Raw genomic sequence first — 26,312 nt, forward strand, 5'->3', positions numbered from 1 at the left:
AGCACACTCCGTGATTTGTCTGTTTAGGATGGGCTCTGATTTTGAGGGACTTAACTGCTTCGTTATGGGTCTGGTAGCTATTCGGGCAACAGGCATATGCATCCTTGGCTTATTCCCAAGTCATGCTTTAAGGATACCAAGGAATGATAAGGTGATATCAGGATAAGGGCCTATCCGTCTCGGTCAACAGTAAGTCCCCGGTCACTGCATTTTTGATCTTCCTTTCCCTCCTCTTTGCCTGGTCAGAGTCTCAGATTTTCGCGTGCTGTGGAATCAATTTCTTCTTTGGCTGTCTTCCGGGTCATAACTCACCAGTCTGAGCCGTCTGCTTCTGAATTACAATCTAAATGAGAGTTGCAGCTTTCCTATGGCTAGGTCCCATTTTCCTGTGCTAAATTCCTGACAACCAATGATTCTTAAGAGCTGTCTATCCTTTGACAGGCAGTATTTTTTTTTTTTTTTTTTTTTTTTTTACTGATTAAAAAGAAACCCTGTTACCGTTCTATAATTATTTTAGTTGCAGTTGGTCCCAACTCGCCCCTCCTTTCAGGCACAGGTTTGCCTTCAGAGTAGGAGTGTCAACAAACCATCAGCAAACCTTGCTGTTCCACAGTGGTTTATGGAAAAAGAAGGGAATGCTCCCAGCTCTTCCTGAAATACATTCAAAACAATATTGACTGAGTGCTAGCAAAGTATGCTTGCTTCTCCGGCGCTCAGGAAGTTTATGTCTGACTTTAATTCCAAATGAGCACGCGCCATCAAAGCCAGACATTCCAATCCACAGCACAGGTTCCAGTGGTTGGAGGAGCTAGAAGCACGTTGGCCCCTAGTTGCTGTTTTTCAGTTGCTAGAGATTCTCTCCTGCTTAACTCTCTTCTCTAGACATCCAAGCCAACCAGAATTTCCCTAGTGCTGTAATAAAGGGTAAGGGTAACTGACATTAGCGCAGTGCTTTAGGTGTGGGGAAAGGGAGAACAGGGAGCCTCGTCGTCCTCGTAGGGTATGCAATAGGACCGATTTTTGATCCGTGCCCTCCCTTCTCTCTGGCCATCCGGGTCATGCACTCCTAATCGTGAGCAGTCAGACTGATAGCTTTATTATCACTGATAATAAATAATAAATAATGTACTCAGCAGCTAGCACGTCGTCATGATAAACTCCGTTTTTTGGGATCAGTAAAATTGAAAAAGAAATGGCGTATCATGGACGTATATGCTGAGCTAAGGTCATTCCTTTTTCTAATAGTGCCACTGGACTGGGAAATCAGAAAAATGCCATAAAGTGCAAAGGGATTTTTCAACAGGGCTTTGACAGAGTTACTCACGGTATTTTATTTTTTTAGGGGAAACGGAGAAATGTGTACAGAATAACAGTATGGTCTTTTCTGGTTGAAGAATCATGCTCAAACAGGGCTGGCGAAGAACCGTTTTCCAGTTCAGACAGGGTTCTATAAAGCTCTGCCACAGAGCTTTGGATTCGGTTTAGTCCTTGCTGTGGGAACCCGACATCACTGGTTCTTAAGGCTCCTTAGGTGATTCCAGTGCACAACCACGGGGCAGATCCACTGGTATGGGGTCAGTGGTTCGCATCCTACATTATATACTGTTTTTAGCATTCAGACGTCCCTTATTAATACCAGTAACAGCCTTCCAAATATCCAATGCTTGCTACTGTGTCACAGACGCTTGAAGCAAGGGTAGAAAGACAACATTTCAAGTTCATTTCAACTAGGATAAAGGTTTGGAAAATCACATGTAAAAAAGGGATGTGCCCACAGTCCACTAGGGACCTCAACCGGATGTCACTGGGACATTTCACAAATACCAAATTCCATCAAAACTCATTGATAAGAACAGCCCAATTACATGTGAATGCAAAGTTCATACAGGGGTACTCTTTTGGGGCTGAGAACAACAAGCAAAAGATCCATTTTATGGAAATGATCGCCCCTCTTTATTTAGAAGCGGGTCACTGTGACCACAGGTTTTAGACCACATATCTCCAATTCACAAAAAAAGTTGGGGAGATGAGCAGAACACCAACACTGATTGGCATATCCACAGGCGAAGTTCGATTTTATCCCGTCGCTTTGGCAAACAGAAGAAACGAGGCACTTTATTACTGGAGACTGCACTAAAAATGTCCATGGGTCACAGAACAACATGTTCAAGGCCAATTATGTTGAGCGCAAAGACTTCAGGCAGTGGGGGACGGTAAGAAGCTTGTCTCCTCTCTGTCTCTGGAAGGGTACCAACCTCATAACATCAGTAAATAATTCTACGACCTTTAAAACTCATTTTATGAGCAAACTGGGTCAGTTAGTGCGGAGTGAATTACATTCAAACAATTCCAACCACTTTATAACTAGGGGCGGGGGGAAGTAGCTGATTCCTTGCATCAGTGATATGTTAACTGGCAGCATTCACAAAGAGCTTGCTCGGTTGTAACTGACCCAATAGAGACACGAGCACAAAACCACAACAAAAGGCAAGCAGCCCCCAAATGTACAGCCCCAGTCTTCACCTTGAACCTCTCCTGTGTTACCTGTTCATTGTAATTTTACTGAGCTCTGCAGAACCGTCTACTTTTTGCAGGGACCGGAGTATAGCTACTGTGAAGGGGAAGTTTTTGCAGAAAAGGGGAATCCAAATTCCATTTATGAATGTGTAAAAAGCACTCTAAGGATCCCTTCTTTTTCCTTTCTGACTTTTCTATTTGTATAATAAATCTATCTCTCTAAGGAGCTTTAAGAACCAGTGATGTCAGGTTCCCACGCCAAGGACTAAACTGAATCCAAAGCTCTGTGGCAGAGCTTTACAGAACCCTGTCTAAACTGGAAGACAATATACATATATATGTATTTTCTACAATGAGCTAGACACTGTGCTAGGTGATTTGCATGCATTATTTTATTTAGTGCTCACGCTACCTCTGCCAGACAGGTATTACCCCCATTTTATGCAAAGGAAACAGGGTTACAAAGGTTTTAAGTGACTTGTTGAAAGTTATAGAGGTTCTAGGTTGTGGAGGCAGGGCACACCCAGATCCACCTGACTACACGGGCCAAAATTGTCACTATGATGTGCGACCCTCTACCACGCTGCTTCCTTCCACTTCTTTCCTTCTTTCCTCCTCAAAGCCCAAAGGGGTGGGTGGGTGGTAGTATGGGAAGGATTTCAAAGAAAGAAGGACTAATCTACCTCTCTTTCATACCTCTCCCAAAGCTCTGTAATTCTGCAATTCCCCACACATAGCCTGGTCACCAGGACCCAAGAAAATACAGGTTTCTTACAGGCTCATGTTATGTCTTTTCCTCTCCAATCTCTCTATGGTTTTGGAGACCACATTTTGCAAATCCCAAATAAGGGCATATATCCCAAGACCTTGTGTTTTCTCTAAGCAAACACAAGGGCAACATATTTAAAATCAAAACTCAAAAAACACTTGTGGCACCTAGCAGAGACAGAGAGAGAGAGAGAGAGAGCGCGCGCACTGGCTCAATACGGACCTGTTGATTGATTGAGTCATTGGGGGTTGATCACACACGGAGAGTAATGAGCAAAGTTAGACTAAATCCTTATCAGTGGAATTCAACAGGGTGGTCTTTCTGACAAGTCTTTTTGTTATGGCCTTAATGTAGGCTTCCTGAACCTGGTGGCTTGTTAATCTGAAAGTACTTGTTTAGATACAAGGCTGTAGATTCTAAGAGACAAGCTGTTCATTATGAGTTCTAATCCTAGGCTGGAAGATGCCTATAAAGATTAAAACTTGTTTCCTTTTTTCTAACAATTAACAGCCTAGCTAAAGAGCGATCAATTGTAATCGGGGAACTGAGGAAGGTAATAAATGCATTACCGAGACCAGTTGCTTTACAGCACCATTTATTTAATCCTTAAATTTTGCAGGTTGTAAATTACTCATTAGAAGGCAGAAAGCAAAATAGCCGTAATCCGTTTAGTGCCTCCAAACTCCGAAGACTTAGTGGAGGAAATCCATGGAAACAAGAGGCCTGATGTGTTCTTTCACTGCTATTTCTTAATGGGCAAAGGTGGTTAAACAATAAGGATAAGCCCAAGTAATTATCCTGATGCGCTGGTCCATAGGTCAGGGGTGGGCTTGATTAAATTCATGGAGGGCTGACCCACAAACGGTGGGAAAATGCCCCTTCTTTTCCACTCAGCCCCGCAGGCAGCTAATCAATGTGCACATCTCACTTCCAGATTGTTTCATGAGACCAGAGCAATAGCCCGTAGCATTCATTAGGGCATTTTCTCCTATCTGTTGTTTTCTAATCAGTGCAGGGACTGGACAAGAGGCCAAGTGCCAGAGAGGAATTAGGAGGGGGCGAGGAGGAGGCTGTCCCCCTCTCCATTCGCGGGAACACAGCTCCCAACTACAAAAGGTTCAATGTGAAAACAACTAGACAATTAGTTTGTAGGTTGCTTTACATATCCAGATAGCCACGTATATGTGGCTTGAAGATGGATTGTATCAGCTTAACACGTAGACGCCGAACCATTTACCGAGGACAATTTGTTTATACCAAGGACCAAATTCGATTTTAGACTCAGTGGTAATGGTGTAAACAATACACAGGATGCCTTTGGCGCTGGCACCCTATTTGTGTTTTGAGAGTAGAATCTGAATGTGTGCGCATTTCCTTTTTCAAAAGCGGGATCCCCTTTAAATATGTAACACAGCTTCTGGCTCTCCCTTAGCCTCTACACAACAAAATAGTTGCTGGCTCACTTCAGGGCTGAGCGGGCGTTTCGTTCCTGCTCCTTTGCCCTTCACTCTCGTGATCCATGGCTTATCTCTGAAGAAAGATGGTGTTAGGCTGTGAAACGGAGCTTTTCTCTTTCCAGAGGTAACCAGACCACAGGAGAACCAAACCTGCTTCTGCAGTAGCAAACTGAGTTACCCAACACAAACTATCTCCATTAATTTTCTACTAGACAGTCTAATTAAGTTTGTGCTTCCACCAGGCTGGCACAGTGTCTCTCTCGTGTTCCATTCGATACCCACCCAGCTGCGGCTGCTCAATAAATCATTACTGACAATGAGACAAAATCTAATTTAAAAATTATAGGTGTTCTGGAAATGCGTTTATTCACTTTGTTAAAGTGATTGTAAAACAAGTGTTTCCTAGATAGATCATTTAACCATGGCATGTGATAAAAAATACTTTTCTTCCCACATCTCACTTTTTTTTTTAGCTATGTTTTTTTTTTAACAGTAGAAAGCGATACTAAAGAATTTTATAGACCCCTGCCGTTAGAAATCCTGATATCAAAGCACCTGGAAAAACCGCGGAGACACCTTAAGAGATACTGACATGAGCTCACAGTAATTTTGCGAAGTAGAACTTGGAGCTTCTGTGTCACTCGTCTCAGGGAAGGGCCTGTTCTGGGCACTTTTGGTGGAGACAAGGAATGACATTTGGCCCCTTTCCTGGGGCTGAATTACCTATGTTTTCATTTTACTTACCCTGAGTGGATTTTCATTAAGGTAAGGGGGTTCACCTTCCACCATTTCGATTGCCATAATCCCCAGAGACCAGATATCAACTTTCGGACCGTAAGCTTTTCGAGTCACCACCTCAGGTGCCATCCAATAGGGAGTTCCCACCATAGTACTTCGTTTACTTTGCTCAGGGGTGATCTGGGCGCAGAACCCAAAATCAGCTGCAGAGAAGGAAAGTCCGTTAAAATCAAGTCAAATTCCTCTGTTTTTTTTTTTTAATGTTTATTTATTTTGAGAGAGAGAGAGAGCATGAGCAGGGGAGGGGCAGAGAGAGAGGGAGAGAGCAAATCCCAAGCAGGCTCAGCACGGAGCCCAACAAGGGGCTCGATCCCATGACCATAAGATTATGACCTGAGCTGAAATCAAGTCAGACGCCCAAATGACTGGGCCAGCCAGGTGCCCCAAATTCTTCTTATTTTTTTTTTAACAATAGATCACTTTCAGATATGGCTGTACCTTCTTCTGTTCGACACTGAGCTTTCCACAACTCCCTAGCTCATATCTATTATTACCTGATCTCTCCAGTGGCCCTGATTTTAAAAGGGTCTGAAATAACTTATGAATGTGATGTCATTTTTCCTAGACCTCAGTCTGGTTCCCTCCCCATTACTGTTCCTTTTAACTTATAGAATCTTTCAGTTTTCTATTTAGGTATTTATAATCCAGCAGATAGAAGTCACTAGAAATTCTGAAATGTTAACCCCTCAGAATCTGGCCACGATCTACAGGAACACAGAATTAGAAAAAATTCTTTACTTCAAACTGGGCTCTAAATGCCTTTAAACCAATCACCTTCAATAGCCATTTTCGTCTCAAGATAGACAGTAAATGAGCAGAAATCCTCCAATATTCTTTCAAACACCATCTGAACCAAAATACCTACTCAATTTAACAGAGCCATCCATCCCAAGAAGGATATTGTCACTCTTTATGTCTCTATGGATCACTTGGTTTGAGTGCAAGAAATCCAAAGCTTGGAGGCACTATTGAATCAGAAAAAAAAAAAAAAAAGTTCTGATTATATCGCAAAGAATTTAAAACAATTTACATTTTGTTTCTAGATATACTTGGGGCAAAGGCATACTTTTGCATTGTCAAGTCAAATAGATTACTATTGTATTATCATTTTGAAATCACATTACTGTTTACATCAATGCTGTAACTTAGCAGAAAACATTATAAAAGCTTCTGAGTCAGCCAAACTAACCAATTAATAGTCATACTTTGACCTAGTATCTGGAGGGTACGGATTCAGCTTGGTCTTATACAGGTGTACTAAGCTTCTGTATCCACGGTATTTAATTCAGTAGGCCTGAAGTGGGACCCAGGAATCTGCCTTTAAAACGAGTGCCCCAAGCTACCTCTGATGGACAGCCATGGTTGGGAACCACTTCTAGTCTATGAAGTGGCTACAGTTACTTGCTTGGAAATGGCTTTGCATCATGCAACATGGAAACCGTAGACTCAGGGTAGAATATTCTCCTAAGTATTAGAAGCTTGCTTCACTGCATGAATAGAAAATACATGTGTTTGGTGGATATGCGTACATCCTTGGGGAGGAGGAAAGGCAGATGGGAGGAGAGCAAGGGAGGAGGAAATTTGAGCAAACCATTTAAAATAAAACACAAGCAAAGACTGGCTGAAATTACTTGGTTTTGTGTTCCCACCATTGGTTTTCAAGTTGCAGCAGTGGGTCAGAGTTCCTATTTGTGTCTAGAGAAAACCTCACCACAATGAATGGGGTGGAGGGTAATGCCCCGGATGAGACTCCAGAGAGGGGTGTGTTTTTAAATATTGAAAAAAATATAAGAAAACATGTCCTCCGTTTAGCTCAAAACCAGGGATATGACACCGTTATTGGAAAAGAGGCAGACTCAGGCCCCCTGGAGGGGGGTGAGGGATGTCCAAATTGGACTGTGAAAGCAACGACTGTCTGGGCTGAGGGAGGACCTTGCTTAAATTGCTTTCTCGAGAATGATGGGATTATAGTGGTTTGTAATTCACGTGGCTCACGTTGTGCGTGCAGGACAAAATCATCAGCGTGTAAAAATTCCCCCAAATGTGAAAAAACTTCCGTGCCACCATTGCTGTTTTCCGTGTTCATCGAGACTACAACATGCAGGCCGAGCATTCACCTTGCAAATGGCATAACAGAGTTCAAAAGATCCATAGCAAAATGACCAGAATATACAACAGGCTGGGAAGGGAGGGTAGGAAAGTGCGATTAGGAAAGGATTTAAATTGAAGTTAGGCTCTCCAATTTTTTTCCATAGAAAAGACACGCGATCATTGCTCTGATGTTCTACACATTCTGGATAATCAGAGAAAAAGGACTGCCGGTTTTAGTGTTGTCATCTGCTAGAAACGCTCTATTTTCTTACCTCTCTGCACACAGCTGCTATCTGGCCTTCATCCATACAGGTCTCGGTGACCACATCAGTCAAAGAGCCGCCAGCCAAGTATTCCATGACCACCCATAGTTCATCACCCACTAAGTAGCTATAAGAAGAGAATAAAAAGACTTTGACTCAGGTCTAAGGAAGTGGGGACTCTTTTATATCCCCATTAAGGTAATTTACAATTAATGTCTGCATTTGGCCATATTATATAACAAGAGGAAAATATCCATGACGGTGATGAGATATTCCTTAGCATTAGAGAATATGGATGAAAGTCAAAGGATCATCAGATATAACTGCACACCATGGAGGGAGGAAAAGAGCAAGGAGGCCTCTGGTGACTGACTACTGTCAGTCATTCCACTATAAAAGCTACTTTCAATAAACAGGATCAGTGAATAGCCACTATGTTATATCATATGCCATAATGTTGACTTCTTGGACTGAACTGGCCCATGGTATACAGAGTTGCAAGATATGCATTCAGATCTCAGCATTGATTTTGAGGCTACTGGATTAATTACTGAACTCTTTTCAAGAAGTTTCTGAATCAAAAAGACTCCTGTTCACAATGGATTTACCGTGCTGAGGTCTCAATCCTCCAGCAGAAATCAGGGGCAACATGCCCAATTTCTTTAGGCACCTATTGAGGAGCACGCGCAGATGATCAAACATGGGGAGGAAGGTCACCAGAGCCCTACAATTTGGACAAAATTCAAAACATCTGGAGTCATCTGAAGGCACAGTAGCAGGATGATCGGGTCTCTCTTCCCCTCCCCGCCCCAACTCAGCGAGAGAGAAATTTTGGAGAATGGAGTGAGCCCACTGATCCTGTCCTGCCCTAAGTTTGACATCAATAAGAAGCAAGACTTTCTATCCAGTGGTGCTCGAACTGCAGTGCCTATAAGATTCACCTGGGGAGCCTATTAAATGTGAAAATTACAGGCTCTACCTCATCAGTAACAGAAAGCATCCTAGAAATCTCCATTTTGTACAAATGCCATTTTGACAAAATGAAAAAAGCAGAGTGAAGTCCCTCTGCTACAGATAGTCCCTAAATGGCACTTTATGAAACATAGGCTTCGCCTGTAAAATTTGACTCCTTTTTTTTTTTTTTAATCTCCCTTTTCCCCTCTTTCTTTCCCACCGGTCCACCTGGCACAAAACACAGAAAGCAAGATTTTAAGCTCATTGAGGTTGCAGACCTAGTCTTACTTCCTTTATATCCCCCCAGAGTACACAGCACAGCGGTGCTAAACAAACACTTACTGAAATTGAATGAGACAGATGTTAACCACAAGTGAAGAGTTAGCGCTGTCTTTAAATGCCTATTTATAACCCACTGCTAATACCACTGATGAAAGAGACATTAATTACCTGGTCTAGGAAAAAGGTTTGAGATTAAAGTCTCAATTCCCTAGACCTCACTGTCAGTTAATCACAAAGCGCCCATTAAAGCGGGGCCATTACAGCCAGCCCTCTTCCCTTAGACACCCAGAGACTGCACTGGCTCCAAACAGTTGATGAAGTGTTTAAAACACCGCAGCTCTCCTCTATACGCAGTAGTCTATTTCCTGCCAACACGGAGTCACGATGCTCAAAAGGAAATTACACAAACTGCTCATGCTTAGAAGCGAGACCATAAAATGTGTCTTCAAATGTTTGATGGTGGACAAAGAAAAGTGGGTGCAAATTTAGCAATAGATGTGATACTCTACTCTTTTGCAGCATCCGCGAGGTTTTTCTAGCATTTGAGAAGTATTTGGAGAACGGATGCTAAATGAACAGATGTTAAATAAAATAATTTGCCAAGAAAAGAAAACAAGTACACAATGAGGGAAACCACTTACCTATCTAAATAATTAACAATATTGGGGTTCTTATTTTCCCTCATGACCAGAATTTCATTAATAATTAATTCCTTTTTGGGCTGCTGTTGAAGGTTCATCTGCTTTATGGCCACCTGAATGGTGATTAAAATGCACAAATGAGTTACAGTCATTAAACACACACATCCATATATATATATATATATATATATATATATATATATACATACATACATATATATATATGGCACACAGAGTAAGGCATACAAATTCTTTATCTTACTAGGCTCTTTCTCAGTGCCACAAACCCATACCCCTTTTCTTTGGTCAATCACGAGTAAACCATCCACTTTAGACACTTTGGACATCTATGAAATAGATTCCCACGTCAACCCAGTGCCACCCATTTTATCAGACATAGGTGCTATCAAAGAAGAAATGTGATTCATATGAATTAAAGGACAATTAAAAAATCAGGATTGAATGTTAGCACTCACCTCTTGTCCTGTTGCAATGTCTAGCGCTGTATAAACAGTACCTGATGCCCTGTGAAGGTGAAAGTTATCAAATGAATAAGCAATCCAGCTGTTATCCATAGATTTTACTTGAAATAAAATGTCATTATTTTTAGGAGAGGGAAATCAGCAAACTCAAGATTCAAGGATGAAATAACCACGGAACGCCCCTTTTGTGTGGTAATTACAGCTGAAACAGTCTTAATGTATCCCTTTGGGTGGGCCAGTAATTCCAGTCGGACTTTCCAGCACTATGCAGTAATGAATTGAGCAAAATGGCCCTGATCCTTTTAGGAAGCTCCTGGAATATTCTGAATACTCCCCGGATGTGGCAACAGCTAACATTGTAGTCCTCTGATTAAACTGAAGTACGGTTTAGGAAATAATACATCATCTCTTGTTTAGGCAACTGTAAATTAACCTTTCCTCTTAGCACATGGACAGAGTGCTTTTCCCATAGATATCTCTTTTTTTTTAATTTTTTTTATGTTTGTTTATTTTTGAGACAGAGAGAAACAGAGCATGAGTTGGGGAGGGGCAGAGAGAGGGGGAGACACAGAATCCGAAGCAGGCTCCAGGCTCTGGGTTGTCAGCACAGAGCTCGATGCAGGGCTCGAACCCACGAACCATGAGATCATGACCTGAGCCGAAGGCGGACACTCAACCAGCTGAGCCACCCGGGCACCCCTCATAGATTTCTGACTCTTAAGAATATTTTTATGTAACAAATCAATCACACTCAGTGTCGTACTTACCTAGTGCTGCAGCTACACCAAGTTAACGACAACACAGCCTTACTATTGAGACATTTTTTTTTTCAAAATTTCTCAACAGCTTCTACTATGACGTTTCCCTCCAACCCATCACCCTTTAAAAATCTATCATTCCTAAGGTCCTGGTAGTATTCATGCTCCCATTCTAACTTCAATTGTAGGGGTCCTTTGCTTTGCACATAGAAATTGTGTAGTGAAGCTGAATTCACAGTGACAACGTTCTGTGAAACACACATGCATTCTGAACCACATCCCTACCTCTATTCCCAAGAAAAAGGAAAACCCCGTCAATTTCATCGAAATGTTTGTGGTGAGTAAAGGAATAAGAATGGAGATCAGTCCTGTGATTCACAGGACACGGTAATGCTCCAACAATGCTACTTAAAATTTCTAGTAATTGTTGTTTCTCCTTTGTTCTCTATACATCACTTGCTCTTTTGTTTTCTGGGTCCAGGATTTCTTTTCTTATGTCACCCATTTCTTTGCCATTCTTCTCCCTTCTTCTACTTGGATGAACCAAAATATTTCTCCTAAGCCTAGGAAGTTTACATTACCTGCTCCTAATGAATAAAATGAGTGGGGTAGTATAAGGAATATTTGACTACTAAGAGAGATCTGAGTCCTAATATTTATCCTAACATCAACAAGCTGTGTGACCTTGGGCCAGTCACTTCCCTGTTCTGGGCTTCAGTCCCCTCAACTGAGAAAATAGTGATCACAAGAACAGTAAAAATATATGGAGCATGTTGTGCATGTCAGACAACGCACTAAGAATTTAATATAAATCACCTTATGTCTATTACCTCCACATTACAGACAAGGAAGCTGAGGCTCAGAGAGGTGAAGTGACCTGCCCTAAGTTAAACAGCTTATAGTCCAAGTCTGTCTGACTCTCTGACCTGTAAAATATAGGAAATGGGCCACTTTATTTCTACAGTTCTTTATTTTTTGAAATTTTCAAAATTTATTTAATTATTTTTATTATTTTTTAAAGGTTTTGGTTTTTTTTTTTTTTGAGAGAGAGAGAGAGAGAGAGAGAGAGAGAGAATGAGTGGGGGATGGGCAGAGAGAGAGGGTGAGAGAGAATGTCAAGCAGGCTCTGTGCTATCAGCATAGAGCCTGACTTGGGGCTTGAACTTACGAACCATGAGATCATGGCTTGAGCTGAAATCAAGAGTTGGATGCTTAACTGACTGAGCCACCCAGGAGCCCCACAAAATTTATTTCAAAGTAGTATCTATGCCCAACGTGGGGCTTGAACTCACAACTCCGAGATCAAGAGTTGCACGCTCCACTGACTGAGCCAGCCAAGCTCCCTAATTTCTAACATTCTTGAATTTCATGATGTACAATCTCCAAATTCTGCTCTCTTGATTCTGCATAGGTACATACATATCTATTGGAACTTGACTAAAAGATTGCCCTTACTCAACAGGTGTCACCTAAAGCAGGACTTACAAGTTTCAGAAATTCCTCAGGTTTGAGGCTGATGTGAAATCAGCCTCTCAGTTTTGTATATTTGAGATTCTGGGTTCAGAGCACGTGGTCTGTGCTCATTAAGTCTTTGCTGAGTGAAAAAATTAATAAAAGTCTTTTCAAACAAACATGCAACTGCAACAAAACCTTTCCTTTCTGTGGAGGAATCTTCTACATAAACCAACATAAAACACTTCCCTTGTGGAATAAGCTATCAGACATTTCTGATTTCAGGGGCCACTTTGTGATTGGTCCTTCTGAACTCAGAATCACCTGGGCTCAAAAGAATAGATCACCTTGACTTGGTGTGTATTTCAACTGCATGAGTCCCGAACAACTACCTAAATCTGTTTGTAGAATTATATTCAAAAATGCCTTTACTTGGGGCACCTGGGTGGCTCAGTCTGAGGTTAAGCATCTGACTCCTGATTTCAGCTCAGAACGTGATTATCGTGGTTCATGAGATCGAGTCCCACATCTGTCTCTGCACTGACAGTGCTGAGCCTGCTTGGGATTCCTTCTCTCTCTTTCTGCCTCTCCCCTGCTCATACATGCTCTCTCTCTCCCTCAAAATAAATAAATATTTAAAAAATACCTTTTCTTGCACATTTCCTTCAGATGCCATAAAAGTAACAGTATCTGCAAAATGAGACAATGATAGCATCTTCCTCACAGACCCACAGGAAATTGAAAGGCACAATCTATGTAAGCATTCAGTCCTGTGCCCAGATCAGAGTTGGCGCTTAACATGGTAACTGCTATTATTATCAATTTACTTCCCGATCTCCAAGCCAAAACATCCTTGCTAGTGCTTATCCCTATTTTCAAAAAGGACAAAGGTAGTGGGGCACCTGGGTGGCTCAGTAGCTTGGGCAGCCGACTCTTGATTTCGGCTCAGGTCATGATCTCACGGTTGTGAGATCGAGCCCCACGTTGGGCTCCGTGCTGACAGCTTGGGATTCTCTTTCCCTCTCTCTCTGCCCTCCCCCCTCCCCTTCTCTCTCTCTGTCTCTCTCTCTCTCTGTCTCTCTCTCTCTCTCTCTGTCAAAAATAAATAAATAAACTTAAAAAGAAACAAAAAGGACAAAGGACAAAGGGGGCTTACTGGAATGCTTTATAGAGGTTCCACGTCCCTTTTTTTTAGTGTTTTTGCCTTTTTCTTTCTTTTGGAATGCTTTTATTGAACAAAACCATATGTAAAAATCCCTCAATATAAAATAGGAGCTGCTCCAGCTAAAGCTGCTAGGGAGAGAGGCCCAACATCCCTGCCCCAGTGGCTTTCCCCTATTCACCACCCTGTCCCCTGCCCCCAATCCCATTTCTACTGTCCTAAAAGCTAAACTTGTGATTGACTTGGAGTGCAAAGGGGATTAGTGTTTAACATCTCTAGAGATTTACCTTTCAAATCCTTGGGTTTTGGGCCCCCCAACCTCCCTCAGCATTTCATTGTCTTAAATTGCTAGAGTCCTAACGCTGGAATCCCAATATCCTGGATTTTGTGGCATTCTGTGGTATAGAATTGCCACAAATCCCTAATCCACAGAGGTTTAAAGGCCCTGAAATTCTAGAACATCAGTTATTAACTAAAAAATTAGCTTTTCTCATTCTCCCTTCTCCCACCTTAGCGCCTACATGCAATTGTCCAGGGGGAGCCATTTTCTCCTTCAACTCTTGTTCCCAGCCTTAAAATGGTGACATTCTCTTCCACCCCTCTTCTCACCCCACCCCCCACCCCCAAACATGTCAGGCGCTTGGAATTCACAGCTCTGATCAATAGAGCTTGGTCAGCCCAACTTTTGGCCCTCACAGAATCCTCAACGCAAACTCAGGTACTAACCTGCAGAATACAATTTCGTGCCCTGCCTCCCACTTGATCTTTGCACCTCAAACACTTCTCCACACGACAGCTCTGATGCCTTCCCATAGTCCAACAATTTAAGATTCAACTGGTATGAATGTGAATGTCTCTCCTTCACTTATTCCTTTGAGCCAAGTGCTCTCCTTGCCTGCTCATAGGTTATGAACCACAGTCCTTGCCCCCATCTGCTCAATCCTTCCTGGGTTCAAATCCCACCAGTTCCTAGTTGTGTGACCCTGGGTAAGTAATTTAACCTCTACGTAGCTCAGGAACAAAGGAGGATTAAATGTATACGGTGGTGAAAGCCAGTTCTTCAAACACATTGCCAATACACATCAGCAATGACATCATCATCATCATCATCATCATCATCATCATCATCCATAGTCTATAGTTTGGGAACTTAATGAATATATTAGGCAACAACCAACCTAATAATAATAGTTACCATTATTAATATAATAACCATTAATATGATAATAATAGCCATTATTATTAGGAATTATATTATATTATATTATATTATATTATATTATATTATATTATATTAATTAGGCATCTCATTTAAATATCTGGGAGTTTCCAAGATATTTGATTTCCAAATTCCTAACAGGAATTTTACATTTACCTAAGGTGGAACTAATTAAAATATCATTTTCTTTTCATAAGAAAAGATTTCATTTCTTCATTTCAAAGAAATACATTTCTTTTCAGCTAGAATGATAACTTTTGATTACCTTGCATAGCTCACTGATCAAAAGCTCTAAGCAGCAGTTACACAATGTTTGCCTAACAAAGTCTGAGAAATAAGCTATTGTTTAATAATATGGTCTAATACTTTTAATTATTCATGTCCTGGAGTTCATAAAAACAAATAACTGAAGGGATCCTTTGTGGTGAAGCTGGGAAGCACTTTCCTTGTAAGAGGGAAGCACAGTAGTGTATACTCCTAAAGAAACAATCTTTGAACCAACAACCATGTCACACTGATTCCCCCCAAAATGGGCCTTGTAACAGCCTGGGCTATGTTGAAGTATCTCAAAGGCTATCTTTACAAAATCAATCAATCAATCACTTTAAGAAAAAAAAAAAGGCAGTTCCATGCAGCATTTTGGGACATAAGAATGCCAGGAATCAAACTAACAAATATGAAAGTTAAAACTCCCAATTCTCGAGTATATTGGGCTGGTGGGCCAAAATGGTCAACACTGTCAATTTAATTTTTATGCCAGTTAATTACATTGATCTCTCTTATCTCTCCATTCCAGTTATATCGAAGCCAGATTGCAATGGGGGGAACATTTGTTTATGATGGGGTTTTTGTTTCTTCCAAACCTCAGTCACTCAGATGGTATAAAGAAAGCATGCCTTATCAGGACTCAAGGGAAAAGAGAGATCATCCAGTTTAACTTCATTAAAGATGGGAAATCTGAAGCCAAGAGAGTAGGATGAATGTGCCCCAAGATGACACAGCTAGTAAGTAACAAAAGCCTCCCAATTTTGAGCAAGAGATATTTCAGTTAACCTCCACAATGGTTCAAGAATATTAAACCAACAGATTGCTCAACTGTTGGGCCTCATCATCAATTACAGCGTGATGAGTACTGCTGGGTTCTTGGCATCACATTAGATACTTCATCAACAATTTCTTCTTGACCTGGCCAAGCACTTAGTACTCAAATGGAAACATTGGCATCTAGCCAAAAGAGTCTAGAAAGAAACAAACAATGCACTGTTTCTCCCTTTTCCTCCCAAGACAAGTCCATTTAATTATCAGCAATCTTCATCAGGTTTTGATGCTTCCTGCTAAGAGCCGATGTCAAGCCATGATCATGAGTAGTTGCCAGAGCCACAGCATGGTAAGATTTATAATTTAGATTAATCACTCGTATTTCAGCATGGAAATGGATTTGAGGAGGGAAAGAAAGGCAGGCAAGTGAGGCTAGAAGGAAGCTCACAGACTAAGAGAACAGGAAGAGGGCAAGACGACTGGAGAGCTCAGGGAGATCCAAGGAGAGCCTCATGGTAATAAGAGCAAGGGAGCCAGAAGGATAGGGCAGTATTCACATTTAAGGTTTTATAAGCATAAATATGATGCTAATGAGGTCACAGGGATTTAATCCACACTGAGATGTTTTTTTTTTAATTTTTTTTTAATGTTTACTTATTTTTGAGAGAGAGAGAGAGAGAGAGAGAGAGAGAGCGTGAGGGGCAGAGAGAGAGAGAGAGAGAGGGAGATGCAGAATTTGAAGCAGGCTCTGGGCTCCGAGCTGTCAGCACAGAACCTGACCATGGGACGTGAACCTGTGAATCACCAGATAATGACCCAAGCTGAAGTCAGACGCTTAACCGATTGAGCCACGCAGGTGCCCCAAGGATGGTTGTTTTTTTACATCTACTCCTACTTCTGCTGCTAGAAAAGGCCATCTTGTTTATTGAACCTTACACTCTGCTTGCTCTCTACAAATGGGCGATCTCACTGCTCACCCTATACAATTTTACAAATGAGGAACCTGGAACTGGGGAATGCTAAGTAACCTGCCCAAGGTTACACAGTTTGTCAGCAGCTGAAGTCACAAATGCATTAGTTGGACTCCACAGTCCACGCTCTTAACTACCATTTCATGTTCCATTACAGATCTTTAGCTTTTGTACATCAATGCTAAGGGCAAGCATAGTACTTCCTAAAGTCTGGCCTTGTATCTACTATGCGAAAGTGCCTCCCTAAAATATTTCTCTTGCCTCTAATTTCCTGCTTAACTTAGTCCACATGCCCCCTCTGTAAGCCATTTAGTTTGCCCCTGCGCAACTTGGTTTGATTCCTTTGGCATAACAATAGGAGATGGTTCTTTTGTTTTCAGACTCCATTAAGATTGCTCATGTGGCCAAGAGTGGGCTAGTTCTTAGGGCTGGACTTTCTGTTCTGCTGAGTATTCAAAACACAGTTACTACATGTAGGCCCTTATCTTGCTATACTAATGCACCTGTCATAAAAATACCTAGATATCATATGGTCCAATACTACCACACATCTACTCATTTGGTTGAGGCACATGCCCTGTTGTGTTCAGGAATGGTGATGAACAGTGTCACCACTCAGGCAACAGCTCTTTCAGAGGGGGTTCCAGTGTTTCCTTTTGTGTAGTTTGCCTCTTAAAAATGTATCACTAAATCCAAAAAAAAAAAAAAAACCACCATAAAGTTTTGTACAGATCATGTTGTCAAAGTGTCTTTCTAAGTACCCAGAATGGAGCCGGGTCCAGGTGGTCCAGTCTTTACTTATTAGAATTATAGATTGGAACAGGGAATTTTCTGTTCCTTCGCTAGGGCATGACGTTCCCCAGAGTATCCGTGGTCATCTAATTTTAAATAGAGCTGTAACACATTATGGGTGTGGGGCCAGGGAGCTCCATGTGTTACAGTCTAGTGATAATGAGGCCACAGTTACAGGCTTTAATCCCTGGAAAGGCCAACATGAAGCCTAACCAGCTGTTTCACACAGTGCACGCCATTGGCTTCAAGACGGCCTAGACAGGAAAGGGGGGCAGGCGGCTTCATACAAGCTCATTACTATGGCTGGAAAAAAAACAAAGTGTAAGCCCTGCTAATGGTGGCTGATTGAGTGGCATCATCCTTCTTTACAAGGGACAGCACACAACACAGTGCATTTAAGAGCAATAAGTAGAACAAAGAGCATCTTCCAGTGCTCTATAAACATTGTTCTTCACAAATGCTAATGTATTCCCAATCTCCTTCATCACAAAGGCTATTATAAAGCTCAGACTACATCTATTTAGTGCCTCCTAGCTGTGCGCTACCTTGTATAGCCCAAAACAGATCCAATGAGGAAGCAAATACTTTTCTGCTTTGGGTGGTCCTACCCAAAGAATCGCTTGGGTAAGCACACTAGACACCGCTTGTGCTCTTGTGCATAGTTTCTTGAACAAAGCAAAACAAGTCAGAGGTTTTATTCTCAGCACTTATCCCTGAGTTCTATGCTTTACGCCCCTTTGTCAGGTCCTCTTAACAAGCTGTTATTCATCAAGTCCTCTAAGAAACAAGTTTCAAAACGATTCATCTTCCATATGGGAACTTTATGTCAGAGGCAGAAGAAGAGGGCTCCTCACTGAGTAGCAAAGATTAGTCTGAGAAAGGCCTAACATGATATATTTACTTTCTCAAGCCTTAAAATGAAAATGAGTTGAGGGGAACAGGGACTGAAGTCTTCCAAAACAACGAGAGAAGAGGTTTATCTGCAATTACCGATGGCTTGATCATATCATTCCATAAAATTATATGATTGGCAAAGATCCAGATGTTGGACAAAATCCCTGTGGCCAAATGTCCTTATTCACAGGAGGAAATCAGTTTCAAGCAGTGCAGGCGCCCCTAGAGCCCCTTCTTAAACGTTCTCCCTTTTGGAAATCAGTGTGTGTATGAGTTTTTATTATAATCCTAGATTCCCAAATAAATTAACGGGGCTGCGGTGGTAGGGTGCGGGCCAACAGGCACTCCTGTACATTGTTAGTCAGCATGTCACATGGAACAACCTCTATGGTGGGGGGCAACTTAGCCATTACAAGTATCCCTTCGTGGGGCGCCTGGGTGGCTCAGTCAGTTAAGCATCTGACTTTGGCTCAGATCATGATCTCACAGCTCATGACCTCACACCTCTGGGTTCAAGCTCCATGTTGGGTTCTGTGCTGACACCTCAGAGCCTGGAGCCTGCTTCGGATTCTGTGTCTCCCTCTCTCTGCCCCTCCCCCACTTGCACGCTGTCTCTCTCTCTCTCTCTCTCTCAAAAATAAACATTAAAAAATTTATAAAGAAAGTATCCTTTCATGTAACAATTCCACTTTCAGTAGTTTAACCTAATGATCGATTTGCATATGTATGAAATGGCTTCTTTGTGAAGATCTTCACTGAAGCCTTGTTTATGTGAGCAAAATACTGGAAACCAACTAAGCGTCTATTGATGAGGCGCTGATTGACTATATTATGGTACATCCAGAAAAAAAAATACCACATCTGTTAAAAACAATGAGGTACTGAAACGAAACCATCTCTAAGACACAGGCAAAGAACAAAATAGGAGATTCATAACATGTTACCACCTGCGTTAAAAATATACCTACAACAAACACATGTGTACATGCACAAATACACACAGAAATGTACCACATGTGCCCAAATACAAGGTATGGTATCCACTCCCCCCAGTTTTTTCCTCAGGAAAAAGGGGAATTGCCTTATATTCAAATCCTTATAAAATCTCTCCTGTAATATGGTAATTCTTCATGTTCATTTGTTTTTATCCATAAAGTACTATTTGGGATTGACACCTTAGGTTGAAATATTCTCAATCAATGCCAGTTTGGATACTCATAGAGAATATCTGTCAGAATTGGAAAGAAAGGATGTAAATAAATTATTTCTGAAGGTATGATCAGAACTGCAAGTGTTGGATGTCATAAACAAGCTTTGTAAAGGTCACTTTCAAAATTAATGCAGTGAAAAGGGCACCCATTAGCCAACGATAGGAGAGTTTGAACATCAAATACAACAGTGAATACAACTGACTGAAATGGATTCAATATATAAAGGCCTGTGAGCTTATAAAATTTTTTTCATAAAAGAAAATGCTTCCTTCTCTCACTTAAAATCAAAACACCCCTCATAGGACACTTCTGGAAGTAACTCAGGTACCAACTCCTTACACTGAAATTGGCAATTAAAACTTAAGCATTTAACTTGATTTGCCTATATGAACTATATTTCAGAGTAACCAAAGACCCCCAGCTGATGAGGTAAAGTTCTTTTCAACAAAAGCACTGCAGGTAATAAAATGTAGAAGGTATGATAGTTTTAGAAAATCACGATCTGGGGGCACCTGGGTGGCTCAGTCGGTTAAGTGTCCAACTCTTGGTTTTGGCTCAGGTCATGATCTCGATTCATGAGTTTGAGCCCCACACTGGGCTCTGCACTGGCAGTGTGGAGCCTGCTTGGGGTTCTCTGTTTCTCTGCTCGCTCCCTCCCCAGGGAGCTCTAAGTAAGTAAATAAACCTAAAAAAATAAAATAAAAAGTGGTATCACAGAGAGTTACGATGTGAAGATCTAAATATACACCTGCAAAATAATCATGTAAATGTTATATGGGTGGGTAACTGCAACCAGAAATAAAATATCCAGGGACACAATAGCAGTGGATTCAAAAATATTGTATCTAAAGATGTTAGAGGAGATTCAGATGATGTACTTGGATTGCTGCTGGGTGACTCAAAGCAGGGCTCTAGTGATTACAAAAACAATGATGTTAAAGATGCACATTAAGATTTTGAATTATACTCAGGAAATGCGAGAGTAGAAAAATCTCAACGTAAACATTATTTTATATAATGTGTGTGTGGGGGGGTTTGTCTGGTTTTTCAAGTAGGCTTTACACCCAACATGGAGGTCAACGCGGCACTCGAACTCATGACCCTGAGATCAAGACCTGAGCTGAGACAGAGTTGGATGCTTAATTGACAGGGCCACCCAGGTGCCCCATATAATGTGTGGTTTGAAATATATAAATAAGAGTGATTAGCAAGTTAAACATCATAAATAGACATTTACCATTTGCGTATCTAACAGTTTACATGTTCAGATAAGTAAAAAAACTGTTTTTAAAAATTATGTCATTGGGGGCGCCTGGGTGGCTCAGTCAGTTAAGCGGCTAGCTTCAGCCCAGGTCATGATCTCATAGTTCATGAGTTCGAGCCTAACATTGGGCCCTCTGCTGTCAGCACAGTCTCCACTCTGGTTCCTTTCCCTCCCCCACCCCTCTTTGCCCCTTCCCCGCTCACGTGCTTTCTCTTTCTCTCTCAATAATAATAAATAATTTTTTTTTAAAAATTATGTCATGGTGTGACCTTTTATCCAAGCATACATGATGTATGAGTACGTGTATGTGTGTGTGCGTGTGCGTGTGCGTGTGTGTGTGTGTGCTTAGAGAGTGTATGAGAGTTTTACCTAGGAAACCAGTAACAAATTCTTTCCGGAGGTTTCCTCTATACAAGGTAAGACGGAGGCGAAGGCACAAGGGTTGGAGGGACGTTGACTTTTCACTGCCTACTCTTGTGAATCTTCAGAGGGTTACACCATGTCCAAGTACAACGTACTTAAAAAAAGGATCCAAACGAATACAAATTACAGTGCATCTTGTATCTCTCACTTTGTTTGATAACACAGTCCGGACAGATCTTTTTAGCATGATTTCCTGTTAACTCCCCGGTCAAACTGGACGTTTGACTGTCCATGAGACTGGTGCTGCTGATCGCCTCTTTTGGTCTTTTTGATACGCAGTCACCAAACAGTGGCTAAGGATTTCTTTTATGCCAGACACCGCTGCAGGCCCTAGCGATACCACAGCCCGAAGCCAGTGTTCATTTGGTTTCCTTCCCCAACCGAACTGCCCATAATCCCCACTTGTTAAATCCTATACCTTCTCAAGTCACTATTCCAATGCACCCTTCTCTAAGGATCCTTCCTTATCCCCTCTCCCTGGCTAGAAAGGATTTGTCCCTCCTCTCCATCCACATGTCCCCATAGCTCTTTGTAATTATGTAGCACTCCTCAGTGTATTCTGCTCTACAGAACAGTAGCCGTGGGTGCACCTTTCACCTCTAATAATACCTAACATTTACTGAGCACTTCCCTATATGTCACGTGTTGCACTAAGTACTTTAAACGCCTTCCCGGGACGCCTGGGTGGCTCAGTCCATTAAGCGCACGACTTCGGCTCAGGTCATGATCTCGTGGTTCATGAGTTCGGGCCCCGCGTCGGGCTCGGTGCTGACAGCTCGGAGCCTGGAGCCTGCTTCCGATTCTGGGTCTCCCTCTCTCTCTCTGCCCCTTCCCTGCTCATGCTCTGTCTCTCTGTCTCTCAAAAACAAATAACCATTACAAAAAATTTTAAGCGCCTTCCCTTTTTCACATCTCACGACCTTATGAGGTATGGGTCTTCTGTGTGCTACGAACGACAACACTGATGTTTTCGGAAATTAACTAATTGGCCTACAGACTTCTGAGCTCAGAATCTGGGCTCTTTGTTTTTCTTCAAGGTTTTCCCAAACCATCCCTCCGCTCCTCTGTTGTTTTCCCAGTTTCAAGCGATTTTACGTGGCGAGGCAAGCTCAGATATGAGTGATGTATACATGTATGCTGTAAGATTCAGGCCTGAAGACAGAAAAGATCAGTTAGGGCCAAGGCAGCCAGGGAGAGGTCTGTGGGGGAGAAGGCGGTGAAGAAAAACATGTGGATAAAATTGTGGGCGAAAAGTACACACGTTTGGGAGGGAGGTGAGGGGGTCCCTGCTCATTCCTTGATCCAACTCTCCTTTTTGCCCCGTCAGATGTTCAGAAAGACGGTGAACACAGAGGTCACCGTGACTCTCAGAACCCGGGTCTTAACGACTGTGTTCTGTTCCGTGCATCATGTGTAGTCCACACTCAGGAAAAATTCACTGAATTGGAAAAGTCATGTGTTAAACTGGATCCAAACTGCCTCTGAGTTGTGTCCTCAAAAATGTGTGTCTACTACAGTGAAGAGAGAGCAAACGTGAAACCGAGAGACAAAGGGGGTCTGCCTCTCAGTGCACTCTCGTTTAGGAAAAGGCCGTAAAAACAAATTCAAATACGTTAATGAGGAACCTGTGAGGACAGTTGCTGGTGTTACTAAATTCAGCCCTGTGTAGGGACACGGCTGCTGCCTCTTCGAGAATTACACAGGCTCGCCAGTGATAGCTGTTGACTGAAACTAAATATTTGATTTTCTTGTCTCGCTCCACCCCCTTTGCTAAACAAGTTCTTTTAATTAACTATCCCACAGAGTGAAGATTCTGAAGTCTTCACCGGATAGATTTCTGACAGACTCATGCTGTTAATGGTAATTTGGAAGGTGCCCGGCCTCTTGTCTTTCCTTCCTTTTCTTTTTCTAAACTTCACATACATCTGCTCAAAACATCCAGATTTGGTGGCCAATGATAGAACACTTTTCACAGAAACCTGGTGAAATAATGTCATTTTTAGCCTTCACAGAAACCTGGTGAAATAATGGCAGAAGCCCATAGTGGAAAAATTCAGTTTTCCAAGTAGATGAGGGTGATTAATGGAGAGGTTCTTCTCAAATCCGGCTCCCAGGGGTAAGCTGCTGTGTTCCCTGGAGCTGACCGAAACTGGAATACTGGGGCTGATTATTCCTAGCACCAAACGATTCCCGACACAAGTTTGAATTTCACCGTTATAACAGGTAAAGCAAAAACAAGTAAAAAAAAAAACCAGGCTTAATGAAAAGAAAATAAAAACCCTATATACTGAGAGCAGAGACGCATTTGTCTAACTCAGGCCAATCATTCATGGAAAAAAAAATCCATTGAGAGCAATTTAAGTAAAAGGAAAATTAATTTAAGTAGTTTTCTTTTTTTGGTCTAGTGAGAAATAAATCCATATTTTGCTCATTCACTTGAAAAATGAAGAACGGAGAACACAAATCTACTAAAAATGAAAAACCAAAATTAGTCAATTAAATACAAGCTGAAATCACAGCAAATGAATAGATTCTGGTTATTTCTATCGTAAGTTACTTCTGTCTTAAAAGCCATTTAGAAACGCATCTTGATTTTATATTACTACCATCTGGGTTTGGAAAATGGGCAGTGGAAGATGAAGCCAACATGAACGAAAAAGGCAGACGTGCAACACACACAAATACCCAAAGAATAAGGAATCAGAACGAGTTATTACAAGAAAAAAGAGATAGAGACACATGGAGACAGAGAGAGGGAGAGACAGAGGACCGAAAGAACAAGATGGACATATATGTACATATGAAAGCACAGAGGACGGAGGAAAAGGAGAGCTAAAAAGAACAAACATTTCCTTGTTTGTTCCACAAATATTTATTGAGGCAAAAACAGATCCAGAGAGATGGGAGAGGCAGACAGGAGAAGCTCTGTACGTCTTTGACCTTGGCCAAGGAAACTCTTGCTGTTGACCAAAATTGTACAAAATTGTTTCCTCTTTTTTTTTTTTGAGGGGGGCTACTAAAGTACAAAAACACTGTGATAGACACCCAAGGAGACAAAAGGAGGAATAAAATGACCTCCTACCCTCTAAGGATGTATTTAAAAGTTTAATTGGGCATATGAGTGAACAATCTACTGGGTTCAACATTCTTTAAAATGATGAACTGGCTGGGAATTTAAAACAGACCTTTCCGCGGTGGCAAGCGGGATTTGACTTTTCAATTTGGATTACAGAGGATTTACAAAGTTAGGCAGAAATACAGAACTTTCCTTTTGCACCTTCAGAGGTCAGCAGCATAAATAACTAGGAGGGGAAATGTCTTTGGAGTATGCAAAGTTCCTTGGCAGCCTCACGTTTGTTCTTGGCGAAATCAGTCTTGCTTCACTACCTGGTATCTGGGAGATATTCGAAACCATCTCCTACTTTTTTCTTTTTTAAATTCAATGCTTTTTTTTTTTTTTGGCTCAGTTGGGTCTTAGTGGGAAAGAGCAAGCAAAACAGAATTATAACATCTTCTACTTCCCACTCCCCAAAAGACAGCTAAAAAAAAAAAACCAACCCTGATTTTTGAATAAATAAACAAATAGCTCCTATTTAAATCTGCAACTAGAACAGAGCTGCCCGTTAGAAATATAACGTGAGCCGTATTTTAAATATGGGGGGAGCTATATTCTAAAAAGTTTCAAAGATAAAATTAATTTTAAGAATACACCGTACTTAACACAAGGCATGTAAAATACCATCTCAACAGGCAACCAAAATGTAATTTATTACTGAGATATTTTGCACCCTTTTTTCATGCTAAGGTTTTGAAATGAACACGTATTTTGTACTTGCAGCATATCTCAGTTTGGACTAGCCACATTTCAAATGCTCCACAGTCACATGCTTACCATACTGAACAGCAAAGATCAGAAATGCTGCTTCTCTGTGGATTGTGTATCCCTTCCTATTGTTAGCTCCACCAAAACCCCAACCGGATTATAATAAAATCTAAAAGGCAACTTTTGGGGCACCTGGGTGCTTAGTCAGTTAAGTGTCCAACTTCGGCTCATGTCACGATGTCACGATTGGTGGGTTCGAGCCCCACATCGGGCTCTGTGCTGACAGCTCAGAGCCTGGAGCCTGCTTCAGATTCTGGGTCTCCCTCCCTCTCTGCCCGCCTCTCTCTCCAGGTAGGAAATAATGGCTATAGAAGCCAGCCCTGCCCTGCACTTCGGTGAGGTGAATAGACTTGTCTTAATGTCTTCCTTGCACCTATGTAACCCTCTGTTAGGTATTTACAGCTATAGACTGTAAGTTCCTTGAGGGCTCACATCATTACCTAGCTCTGTTTCTCTAGTGCTTAGAAAAGTACCTGGCACATAGTTTGTGCTCAATGAGTAAGTAATAAACAAAGAAATTAAATTAAATTAATATAGTTTCTCATTTGCCTTAGACACATTACAAGTGCTCCACAGCCATACATGCTACCGCTACTGTATAGGACAGCACAAATATAGAACACCTCCATCATCGTAGAAAGTTCTATTCGGACAGCACTGTTCTAGAGTGAGGGGCAGAAATACTATTTGACTGGATAGGTGACGGGCATCGCTAGAGACCACAAAAGTCCTTTTGTTATGAGCAACAGAGAATACCAGTGATATCAAATGACAAAGAAGCAAAAGCACACATAGGTATGCATTTTGGCCTCTAGAAACTTCGAATACAGCCGTGTTATGGTTTCCACTGGAAGAACAACGATGGCCATATATTTTTCCCTGAGTTTCTGTCTCCCTCTTATGGTTTTCTTACCTTGATTCCCATCAGGCACATTCCCCACAAGTGCCCTTCTTACCTCCTAGCCAAAATATCTAACGAACGCTTTCCCTT

General features: G+C 41.6%; 1 protein-coding gene across 20 annotated transcripts in view; it reads right to left on the reverse strand.

The window, feature by feature from the left end:
• Positions 1 to 26,312, reverse strand: part of PAK3 (p21 (RAC1) activated kinase 3) — a 251,199-nt gene that overhangs the window by 17,541 nt on the left and 207,346 nt on the right. For all 20 annotated transcript variants that reach the window (XM_019426867.2, XM_053891251.1, XM_053891249.1 and 17 more), the window contains 5 exons: positions 10,249 to 10,297; positions 9,773 to 9,885; positions 7,905 to 8,022; positions 6,407 to 6,506; positions 5,488 to 5,684 (listed from right to left, as the gene is read on the reverse strand). In XM_019426867.2, coding sequence (XP_019282412.1) covers positions 5,488 to 5,684; positions 6,407 to 6,506; positions 7,905 to 8,022; positions 9,773 to 9,885; positions 10,249 to 10,297 — 577 coding nt within the window. The remainder of the gene's footprint in view (positions 1 to 5,487; positions 5,685 to 6,406; positions 6,507 to 7,904; positions 8,023 to 9,772; positions 9,886 to 10,248; positions 10,298 to 26,312) is intronic.

The sequence above is a fragment of the Panthera pardus genome, unplaced genomic scaffold (genome assembly GCF_024362965.1).
Source record: "Panthera pardus isolate Hobbes unplaced genomic scaffold, ASM2436296v1 HiC_scaffold_27, whole genome shotgun sequence".
Taxonomy (NCBI): domain Eukaryota; kingdom Metazoa; phylum Chordata; class Mammalia; order Carnivora; family Felidae; genus Panthera; species Panthera pardus.